Source organism: Numenius arquata, chromosome 17 (assembly GCF_964106895.1).
Source record: "Numenius arquata chromosome 17, bNumArq3.hap1.1, whole genome shotgun sequence".
Taxonomy (NCBI): domain Eukaryota; kingdom Metazoa; phylum Chordata; class Aves; order Charadriiformes; family Scolopacidae; genus Numenius; species Numenius arquata.
In genome coordinates this window covers 2,971,069-2,982,457 of record NC_133592.1, presented here as the reverse complement: position 1 = coordinate 2,982,457, position 11,389 = coordinate 2,971,069, and the positions used below count along the sequence as shown (strand labels likewise).

Below are 11,389 nucleotides of genomic sequence, written 5' to 3'. Positions count from 1 at the left end.
TCACACGCTCCTGTCCGCCTGCGTCATCTGCTTGATCTGCCGGCTGTGGACCACCTGCGGAGCCCCCTCCACAACTCGGTTTAATCGCGTCTCTAGAGCACTCCGGAGGTCGTTTACTTTCACATCTGGAAGGGGGTTCAGGCCAATGAAGACCCCCGCCCCCTGTGCAGCCTCCTCCTCCTCCTCGGGAGGCAGCAGGTCCCGTCTCCTCCGGCGGAGGTCCAGGTCCGCCTGCAGTTTCAGGTCCCGGTTTGGTTTGACATCGTGGTCCAGCTTCTGGTCCCCCTGGGCAGCCGCTCCTTTCTCTGGCTTTTGGGCAGGAGCATTCTCAGGGCCTGGCTTCTTCTCAGCGTCGTTTGCGAGGCCTCCGTCCCCATGCCTCTGCCTGCCCCGCGGACCTCCCTGCGGCTCCTGGGCCACGTCCACCACCTTCTCCCGAGGAGCTTCGTCCTTTACTTCCCCTTTGCCAGGCAGGTCCCTCTGCGAGCCCTGCTGCCGCCTGCCAGCTCCCTGGCTGTCTGCAGCTCCCTGAGGCTCCCGTAGGTGCTGCTCGCTCTCTGCCATGTTCCTTTTACTGGAGGAGTCCAGGGCAACTGCCAGGTTTTTGGGCTCCACCTGACTCAGTACTTTGGCTTTAAGGTCTATTCCCGAGTCTCTTTCCAGACTCTTTCCTGCTACTCCCTGAACTTTGGCAGCCCCCAGCTGTTCTCTTTGGATGGGAGCTGTAGCTACTTCCACAGCTTTCAGGGAATTCTTCTTCTCATGGACGTCTCTTCCAGCTTTGGCTTCACGATCTCCTCCTAAATCCTCCGCCAAGGGCTTCTTTTCTAGGTGGTTTCTGGCTGCCGGAATGTGCTGGGCATCCCCATGAAGGGGATCCTGGTTCTCCACAGGATTTTTAACAGCTCTGTCATTCTCCTGGGGCGGCACCTTCCGCTCCTTGGGAGGAACCCCAGGAATCTCACGCTTGTGCCCAGCCTCCTCCAGCTTTCCCGCAGTGCCCCTGCGCTGCTCGGCGGCGTCACCAGGCTGCCTGCCCTGCGCCGGCTGCTCCAGCACCTCTTTGCCCAGGGGTTTTGCAGCAGCTTCTTGCTTAACTCCAGGGCCTTCGTCCTCCTTGCTCTTGGAGAGTGGCCCAGCGGGCTCCTGCTGCGTTTCGGCTGCAGAACAAAAAACGACACATAAAAGCTTTTTCTTACGAGATTCCCTTCTCCCACCACCCCGTTCTGCTCAACAGGGGACAGGAGAAGAAATCACACCATCAACAGCCACGCGGGAAAACAAGGAGAGATGTGGGGGAGAGCATTATCCCCGTGATCAGGGGCTGGGGATCCCCACCTCAGCGGTCAGGGTGAGACTCCGGAATGCCTTTTGCAGGTGGACTGTGCCAGAGGGACTCGGATCTCTCCCAGGATGATTTTACAGCTGCTTTGAGCAGTGATCAACCTGTGGAGGGGTCACGCTCTTTGGGGATGTCCTTACCTTGCTTTGGCTTCTCCTCTCCTCCCTCCTCCTGCCGCTGCTGGTGGATCTCCTTGTGCTGCTCTTCAATTACAGCCAGCAGTTTTGCCTGTTGGTCAAGGAGCTGCTTCTGCTGAACCTGCTGTTCTTTGATCACCTGCAGCAGCACAGCGTGATCAAGCAGTTTCGCCTGCCCCGCTTCTAGAAAGGGGAAAAAATAAGAAAGAAAAACAAACAATTCATGACCCAAAACCCCTCACTAATCATCTCTCAGCAGCTCTGCTGGGGTCCCAGCACAGGGAAGGACAAGGTGGCTGCTCGGCACAGGAGCTGGAAGAGATGGGACCAGCAGCAAGGGGCTTGGCTGCCCAAGCGAGATGAGCTGCTTTTAAACCTGCCCACGGAAGCCCCAGCGCTGCTGCAGCTCAGCTCTCGAGATCAACCAGGCTTCTCAAACACAGATCGCCTCTTTGAATGCACTGCAAAAACTTCATCCCAGCTAAACCCAGCCTGGAAAGACCAGAAACGGCAAATGTCCAATCTTAGGAGGAACTGGAAGAACTCAGCCAAGGCACAGCACCAGGAGCTCCACTCAGAGGGGAACTACCCGCACGGTGGGATAAACCTACACGGAAACCTCAGCCCAACACCTGAGGTACAGACCCTGAGCTGGGTCTTTTCAACCCAAGTCCTGAGTTACAGGAGATTGAGATGAGATCTCAGGAAGAAATTCTTTGCTGTGAGGGTGGTGAGACCCTGGAACAGGTTGCCCAGAGAAGCTGTGGCTGCCCCATCCCTGGAGGGGTTCAAGGCCAGGTTGGAGGGGGCTTGGAGCAACCTGGTCTGGTGGGAGGTGTCCGTGCCCAGGGCAGGGGGTGGCACTGAACAGTCTTTAATGTCCCTTCCAACCCAAACCCTTCTATGATTCTATGACTGTTGTCTTTTCTCCCGGCTCAGCTGAGTGAACGTCTCGCCTGGCCCACAGCAGGAAAACACCCACCAAACACAATCCTGCCAAAGATTTTGATGGAAGGGCTGGATCTTGAGCAGCCACGAAGGGTTTAACGGCAGCAGTGCAGGGAGTCGGGCAGGTGAAACCCCAGCGGTGCAGAAAGGCAGCCCCCACCTCCCATCACCGCAGTAAAACCAAGCTCCCCGCGCCCGGGCACGGGGGGAAATCTCTTCCCACCGGCCCTTCGCAGCCACGGAGTCACATAAAACAGACATTTGGGGCCAAAATGTCGCTTCGCTGGCTGTAAGCGACACCTCAGGTGCAAACTATGAGTCCCGGGTCTGCAGGGAAACGTTGCTGCCGTTTCTCTGCCTGGAGAGACACCCAGAGGTATCGTATCGTGTGGTATCTGGAGAGCAGGAACCTGCCTCCCGCGCCACCAACCAGCCTTCCTCCCAAGCTCACGGTGTTTCTAGACTATTACGCCCCAAAGGAAATAATGTCAAAATTAATAGCCCGTAAAACGCCATTTAAATTAGGAAAAAAAAAAAAAAAAAAGGGATGCTGTCCAGGTTAATCCCTCGCCGGCACGCACTGCCTCCCCCTGTCCCGCTAATCACCCACAAGGTGATTACAGAGAAATATTTCCAGTTCACATTACGGTGCTATTGCGTAAATGGGGCCCCTGGAATTCCCCTTCCACTCCGTTTGCAGAAAGCTGGGCTGCGAGGGGGAATCGGGTCCTTTCAAGAGAGCAATTGACTTCTAGAGACCCGTTTATTTTTCGCACTTTGCTCAGAATAAACAATGAAAACAGAAGTCACTTCTACTATCTGGCTCTCCCGGCTCGCCAGGTCCCCGCTCGGCATGGGAATGTTTGGGTTGAACCTGGGCAGCAGGCAAAGGTTTAACGCCAAATCAAAGCGTTTCTCGTGGAGAGAGCTCTGCAAACACGTGTAACGCCTGTGTTTGTGCAGGAAACCTCCTCCGCGCAAACAAAAGGCGATGCTAACGCCCGGCCCTGCCTTTGATCCTGGAGATCCAGCGCTTTGGCTGGATTTTAGCAGGCACTCTTCATAAAAACCATCTTAAACTATTATTAATGGAAGTACCTGAGTTCACTGGCCCAGGGCAGCCACAGCCAGAGCACTCACCAGTGGTCCCAGCGAGCAGCCCTTTGCAGAGAGCCCCCATGCCTTGCTCCCACGACGCCGTTTCACCCTTCCCACCCTCTCCCAGCCCCTGGGTACCAGGCTCAGCTCAGAGCTGAGGAGCAGAACAAGCCCAGAGAACCTTTGGGTGACATCCTCATGGGAGAGCATCCCCAGCAAGTCCCATACAGACTGGGCTGGAAAACCCCATGGAAACTCAAGTCCCTTCATCCTCCTGGAAAGGTGAAGAGTCCTCGTAGTCCTTACCCATGACTAGCTTTTCACGCTCAGTTTTTAAAGTCCAACTGTGATACAGAACGGAAAGAAAGTAATTAGAAAACCAAGCTGTAACCGCCAAAGAGGGTGACACGGTCCCCAGGAGCAGAGCCTGCCCTCTGCCATCGCTCATGGGACCAAACGTCCATTGCCTCCAGACCAGAATGACAGCGAAGAGCCACGGGACCCCACCACGCACCGACTGCGAGGCCAGGCAAGGCAGAGATCAAAGACAACGAGCTCAGCCTGAGGAAGGGCTCACGCCACAGCCCCAGCACCGAGGCAGTTGTGTTTCACACCAGCTGAATGGTTTCACTCCGGTCTCGCTCTCCCCGGGGGCAGCGCCGCCTGTGCCAGCATGACTCACGTCCCCGAGCGGCGCTGCCAGGGGCTGTGCCATGGAACAGCTGGCCCGCAGGGGACAGGCACTAATTGCTGCCGTCGCGAAGGTGACTACGGCCTAAAGCATGTGCGGGCAAGAGCCAGCACTGGCTGGCACCGTCCTCCTGCAGAAAGAAATCCTGCGCTCCCAGCCTTGGCTCCCGGGGGGAGCTCAGCGCCCTCCCCTCCCCGCAGACCCCAGGGAGGCACACTCACCCTCCAGCTTGCTCTCCGCATACTCTTGTTGCCTCTCCTCGGTGTTTCGGGTCTCCCTGGGCTCCAGCTGATCCCCTCTGTCCTCCTGCTTTTCACCTGCAGACGAACAGAACGACAGACCTTTGCAGTCAATGATGCTCCAGCAGCAGATGTTCCCTGAAACGACTCCGCGTCGTGTTGTCCCTCCCTGCCTAAGCCGGCACAGTTTACATTCAACCCGACGACTGCAAGGGAAGTAATAAAAAAAAAAAAAAATAAAAAAAAAATATTTAACAATCTTATAGACTGGTGGCAGCCAGCCAGCGCTAACTACCTCAGCCAATTAAAATGCAAGAACGGTTCTAACTAGCTTTTAGACGGGCACTTAGCAATGTGTTACCTGTCAAGATCTCCCGGCTCCGTGTCCCCAGTGAGTTCGGAGACGCAGAGGAACAGCATGGCACCTGACATTTAGTAGGCTAGCAAACAACTGTTTGACAGATATTATAGTAGCTGTCAAAGCCACCAGATTCCTCCTTTTCCCCAACAGCTGCTGACGGGGCCGTGCATGCTCACATGCTAATCTCGTGAAATCAAAAGGAAGGGCCGGGATATTAGGTAGGAATAACCACATCGCCCCGTCGCCGGGGCAGATCAAGGCCACGAGGAGAGTTTGTTCAGACGAGGCACCGTGGAGGGAGCTTACCAGGATCTCCTTCCTTCTCCACGGACTTGGCAGCTTCCTCGGCTTTCCTGGGGTGCTGGAGTTTTGATTTCTCCCTGTCACCTGCAGCCTCAGCTTTCTTCTCACCGTCCGGCACGGCAGCTTGCGCCTTGGCTTCCACCACTTGTTTGTCTGGCTGCAGCTCTTTGTATGGCGGCCTGCCATCCTGCTGCACCATCACCTCCAGGACGTTCTTTGGATTCTTAACGGGTTTGTCAGTCCCTCCCCGCAGTTGGTTCTCAGCGATCGCTTCCTTCCCTTGTTTCGGGCCAAGTGCCTCTTTCTGGGGCTTCGGAACGGCTGCCTCCTCCAGCGCTGGCTTCAGCCCACCATCGTTGCCTCCTCCGGGCGCAACCTTGTTCTCATCGGATTCCTCCCGCTCCCGCCCCATGTCCACGACCACTTCGTCGTGCGGGACGGGTGGCTCGTGGCGATGTGCTTCCCCCACGGGCAGGGCAATCCCTAGGGTGGGCGACAGGCAGGGTTAGGGGGCTCGAGAGCAATGGGAGAAAGCAACAGGCGGCGGGGTCACAGCACAGCCAGCGCCCACCTACCTGCTGCCCCTTTTCAGCCCTGCCTTCCCTTCCTCATCAGGAGGCTGCATTCCTAAGGGTTGGACTCCATGATCTTAAAGGCTACGCTGGACGGGGCTTTGAGCAACCTGGTCTAGTGGGAGGTGTCCCCCCCACGGCAAGGGGGTTGGAACTAGATGATCTTTAAGGTCCCTTCCAACTCCAACTATTCTGTCATTCCATGATTCTACAAAAGGTCTTTTCTAACCTAAATGATTCTACGACGCTAACGAGCCTCGAGAGCATCAAATGCTAAACCACGCTCAGGTAACCTCGCGGTTACCTAAATTACCACGAGGTAACGAGCAGAGACCAGGATCTTTATCTGAAATAGACCTGCAACGCACACCTCCCAGCGCCAAAGCTGGCCCCCTTTCCCCAGCTTCCTCGTTACCTTGATCGGGACGGTCGAGCTGCACTTTCTCCTCCAGCTTTCCCCTCTCCTCCTCTCTCTTGGGTACCTCCATGGGCACCTTGATCTGGGGCTGCTCCATCTCCTCCTTCTCCAGCAGCTTCGGTTTATCGCGGTCATCCTCCGCCTCCTCCACAGCCGGGTTCTGCTCTGCAAAAGGCAGGAGAGTTAATTGCAGGAGGTTACGCACGGCTGCGCTGTCAGTCCACGGGCAGATCAAGGCAATCGCTTTGTCCGCTTGCGAACCCTTTACAACCCAAGCCGAGCAGTTATTTCCCCTCCAGCGCCGGTACGGAGGGATCGGGGGCTTTTGTTCTGGGGTCGCCTGTTTGTTTTCCTTATAGTGGTTTTTTTCTGGAGCTGCCGGAGGGAAGCGCAGGCCAGGAAGGGCCGGGATGGAGCCGGCTGCCGCTGCAAGCCAGAGCCGCCAGATGGTAGCATCCTCCCGGCTCCCCTGCACTGGACACCCCCCCCCCCCTCCCCGAGCACCAAGAAAAAACCAAGGGGGGGTCCATCCGAAGCCCACCGTCGCCTGCCTGCACTGGCTGCATGCTGCAAAGCGGCTCAAAACCTCTTTTATTTTATTTCTTTTTTCTCCTTTTTGTGCACGAGCGTTTCTCCAGCCCTTTGTACGGGTGGGAGGGAGGGAGCAGAGCGGGGCCACGCCGCAGAAGGCACGAAAACTTGAAGTTTTGAGGAACACGATTAAACAGGCATTAGGGGAAATTCCCGAGGGAGATGGGGAGACTCTCCCCATCTCTCCCTCAAAGAGCTGGGATGTTTCTGGAAGACACATCCCAGTCAAACCAGCGACTGGGTTCAGCGCTGGAGTAATCACGTGGAATTTGTGGCACGTCCCATGGATGGGAACGGTCCCTTCTGACCCCAGGGTGGCAGAAGTCGACCCACACAGCGCCAACAGGGAGTGAACTCTTCCTTAGAAGAGCAGCAGAGGAGGAAATCTAATTGTTTCCCAGCACTGAAGTTGTTCTGCAGATTTTTTTCCATCCAACAAACTCTGAAAAAAAAAAAAAACAATCTATCTTCTGTAAGAAAAAAAAAAAAATTCCCAACTCTTCCCCCCATTTGCCCTCCCCCATGCAATTTCCTTTGGGGAATTAATTCTATAAACATCTTTCAATTTTCTCCTCCCCCTCCGCAGGGCTGGTGCGATTTATTACAAGATGAACTCATGGGAAAGAAGAGATTGCCACAACTTCAGCTGCGTGGGCCTTACCCAAATTGGGAGGGGGTGGGGGGCGGGAGGAAACATCAAAATAAGTACAAAATCCTGGCCCAGAGGGATCCGTGCCAGAAGGACCCAGCGCTGGTCCAGAAACCTGGATCCTCTGGCCCAGAGCTCCGCACCCAGTTGAAGGGACGTGCGCCGGGGCTGGCCGGCTTTCAAAGCTTCTTGGGTTGGGGAATGACGGTGGGAGGGGAAAAGGAGTCGGATTTTCTGAGAAACTCAAGTTTGGTACCCAAGGGTCCCCCCCTCTCTCCATTGAGGGACTTCCCAGGGTTCAGCAAGTCACGGCAGGACACTCCTCCTTTCAGGAAAAAATGGACTGGAGGAACGGGTGCCCAGCCCTGGACGGGGGCCCTGGGAAGCGGGAGGCCGGGGAGGGGAGCGCTCGGCACGGCTGCGGATGTTCCCAGCTAAATTCTGGCCTTGCAGCAAAAAAAATTATTTACTCTATTGGAGGAAAAGTTTTTCGTTAATTGGTTCATGAAGCCGGGAGATGGCTGCACTCGGAGAAGTCTGAAACCAGAGGATCCAGAGAACCACAACGCCATTCCCACGGCAGATGGGGATGAGGACCGAGGCAGCCGTGCAGAGAGATGATGTTCAAGAGGGATAAAAAACCAAAGGGAGGGGAGAAGGTTTCCAAACAAGGGGGAAATGGAGGAGTTAAAACCACGAGTGCCCCCACATGCACAGCAGGGTTTGGCCACAGGACCCTGCAGCAGGTGAACCCCCCACCACCACCACCACGGGTCCAGGCCATGACCGAGGGGCTGGGGGGGCGGCCCCCGCTGCTGGGAGAAGCGTCAATCGTAAATCAAGAGGCGGCCGCATGGTCCGTGTTCTGCAAACAATGCGAGAAAAGACCAAAACACAAACAAAACACAAACAAAAACTAAAAGTCTCCACACCATAATAAGACAAAGTTGCCTCTAAGCCGTCATTTGCTCAGCAGGAAACAAAATTAAGTTCATCATCAGGGCGTGAATTAACGACCTCTCACGCTGCATGGAAATCTATAAGGGACTATATGTGGTTTGCAGAGAACAATTTTGCTCAGGATGTGTAATAATCGCTCTAACTGTCTAGTCGCCCTCCAGGTCCCTCCGGAGAGCGTTACAGTAATGCTGCGCCTCTTAATGTTTTATGAGCGGCGTTGGACTTTACAGGCGAGGGCTGAGAGCCTGTAAAAGCTTTTTGGCTTATGGGACCTGGGCGTTCGGCAAGCGCCGGGAGGGTTTGCCTTGCCCTCGGCGGGTCCTGCCGAGCCGCCCCCGGCTCACGATGCTCCCGGGCAGCTCCTCTCTCGCCCTCACGGGGCAAGCGAAGGGAAGCCAGGGCTTTCTGCAACTGATTTGTGTGTGAGCGTGCGTGTGTGTGTGCGTGCGTGTGTGTTGTGGTTTGCCAACAGCCTCTCCAGGCTGCAATAAAATTTCATGATTAGCAACCTAAAAGCTTCCCTTCCCCCTCCCCGCTCCCGGTTCGGATAGTAGCAATGGTCCCAGAAAGCCATTAAAATCCCTCCTCACATGGTTTTCCCATCGCGCTCGTCCACCGCAGCCAAAAGCTGGGTCCCCACACCCCGCTCTCAACCAGAGCCCTGCTGTGCTCCCCCCGAGCTGAGGGATCCCCAGGGACAGCATGGGGGGCTCGGGCAGACCCCAGCCTCTCCGTGCCGCTGGGGAGCATCGTCCCAGGGCTGATGAGGGATGTGGAGGAGTCAGGACCTGCTCGTGCTGGTCCAGCTCCAGCGCAGCGAAATGGAGCAAGATTCGTGAGCTCCTGTTCAGGAAAAGGAAGAAGAACAAGCCCGGCAGAGGGATGGGGGTAACCCCCCGTGCCGAGCAGCCCTGCACCCCAAGTAGGGCAGAAGAAGCCCCCCATGGGGACCCCCACACAGCCCCCCCCACTTCCCCAGCCCCAGCGGCGCCTCCAGCAGCCCCCCCCCTTTTTTTCCCCCCCTGGAAACGGTGACAGATTTCACAAGGTTATCGAATGGCATCACTGAAATTAGTTCACAGTTGTCTCCTGACGCACCAGCAGTAAAAACGAACCCAAATTACAAGGGGCTGATAGTTCCTTTTCTGTGTCACAGGCGCTATTAAAAGCTCGCTCGCACAAAGCACCCGGGAGAGCCACAGCAGCATCAAGCTGTTCCTGCCGCCACCGGGAGCTGCGCAGAATCCATGGCTCGGGCATCTTCGGGGCTGCTCGGACTAATAACACCGGTGAGAACGCAGCCCGCGGTGGGGCAAGGCTCTTTTATGGGGGCAAACACGCAGATACGGAGACACCCTGAGCATCACACCCTGCTGTGCACCGGCAGCCCACTGGGAAGCCAAACGCCCAGCCAGGTTTCACCCAGGTCCCTATAACAGAGCCCAGCACATCCCAGGGGGCACATGGAGGGGGGACGGGGAAGGGTCCCCAGCGTGCGGGCTCCCCGGAGCGCCGGGGAAAGGGCAACTCTTGCATAAGGAGCGTGAATCAGGTCTTTGTTACCCGAGATTGCACAACGCCAGAGAAAGAAAATGAAGCAGCGATGATCAAGTAAGGAGCTGAAAAATATTACAAAATCTTAATCCGCCCCATGAGACCCTCTAGGGTGCTTTCAAATACAGAGAGAAATTGCCTAATTAGCTTTTTTTTTTTTTTTTTTTTTTTTTTTAAATGGCTAATTGCCTTCATGAGCTTTCACAGGCAGCTTAGCAACCTTTTAACATAGGCGCACACGCTGCATGGAGCGGCAGAACGTTTCTGAAAGGGGTTTTATACCTTTCCCGAAGAGCTGCTGACAGTAAACCTCAAGCAATACAGGCAGGGGCTGTAATGGGCACTTGGGTGTCGTTAGTAAAAACACTATTCAGAGTTCGCTGGTCAATACGTGTTCACATAAAAGGGCAATGTTCTAATATTCATAATCCCAGGGCCCACAGGGCAGGGTTTTAATGAAAGTCTGTACAGTTCTGGTCTCCCGCAACATCAAAGAGGCCAATAAAACTCCTCTCACATGCTGACAGGCCAAAGTCAGCCGGTGAAGGCAGGGCTGGGAAAAGGCCCCCGTGCAGCCCCCCTGGTTTGCCTCGGCGGGGCAGCTCCCTGCACAGGAAAGGGGCTCGGGGGGTCCCCCAACGCGGGGCAGGGGCCAAGCACTCCCGGTAGTGCCTGGGGAAAAGCCGTGTGTGCTCCTGGCTAAAGCTCCGAGCGAGGAACACGGCCCAGATGTGCGGCCGAGGAGGGCAGCCGGGGGATGCGGGGCATCCTGCGCGCCCCATGAATGGCAGGATGCAGCTGGTGCGGTGTTTTCCGCGCTGCGGGGCTTCTGCCTCTGCAAAACAAGCCGGGCGAGGATGAGGGGGGGAGCCGAGGGGTAGGGGGGAAGAAGAGCACCATTTAACCGCCTCTCATTGCTAGTCAAGCCGACATTCTGCAGAGGCACAGGGAGGGCACGGATCCAAGGCACGGGGCGGTTGGCAGCAGCGGCTCTCCCGGGGCAGCCCCACGTCCCCCCTGCGAGGTCCTTGTCCCCCTTCATCCTGCTTCCATCCCGCTCCATCCCTGCCCAGGGCACACTCCGTTCCCCGGGGCAGAGCCAGCAGCGACCCCCTGGCAAAAAGGCACCTCGCTGGACTCCGAGGGCGGCCAAGATTTCCCCGGGCAGATGCTCGTCAGCACGTTCGGAGCCGCACCACGGCTCCTCCCCAGGAAGTTTACGAACCAAGAGCACTAAAACTGCCTTCCTGCCAGGTAGGATTATTTAATCCAGCAGTAAGTACCCAGGCAATAAGGGCTAACGCCGAGGAGCCGTGGGCACAGGCGGTGGGTACGGCAGGGCGACCGCCGAGTCGCTGCGCTCGGCGACGATTAGAGGCAGGCGCCCTGCTCTGCCACCCCGGCTCACGCGGCGAGCAAGTGGAGAAGAGATTTAGCAAACTCCAGCGGACACCATCTTTTATGGGACTTTTTTTTTTTTTTTTTTTTTTTTTTATATTTTCCCAGTCACAGGAACACGTGTCATT

General features: G+C 56.3%; 1 protein-coding gene across 1 annotated transcript in view; it reads right to left on the bottom strand.

The window, feature by feature from the left end:
• Window positions 1-11,389, bottom strand: part of SLC38A10 (solute carrier family 38 member 10) — a 35,564-nt gene continuing 24,175 nt past the window's right edge. The window contains exons 12-16 of the mRNA XM_074160202.1: window positions 6,107-6,274; window positions 5,100-5,602; window positions 4,438-4,522; window positions 1,483-1,662; window positions 1-1,160 (exon numbers count right to left, since the gene is read on the bottom strand). Of these exons, the coding sequence (XP_074016303.1) occupies window positions 1-1,160; window positions 1,483-1,662; window positions 4,438-4,522; window positions 5,100-5,602; window positions 6,107-6,274 (2,096 nt within the window). The remainder of the gene's footprint in view (window positions 1,161-1,482; window positions 1,663-4,437; window positions 4,523-5,099; window positions 5,603-6,106; window positions 6,275-11,389) is intronic.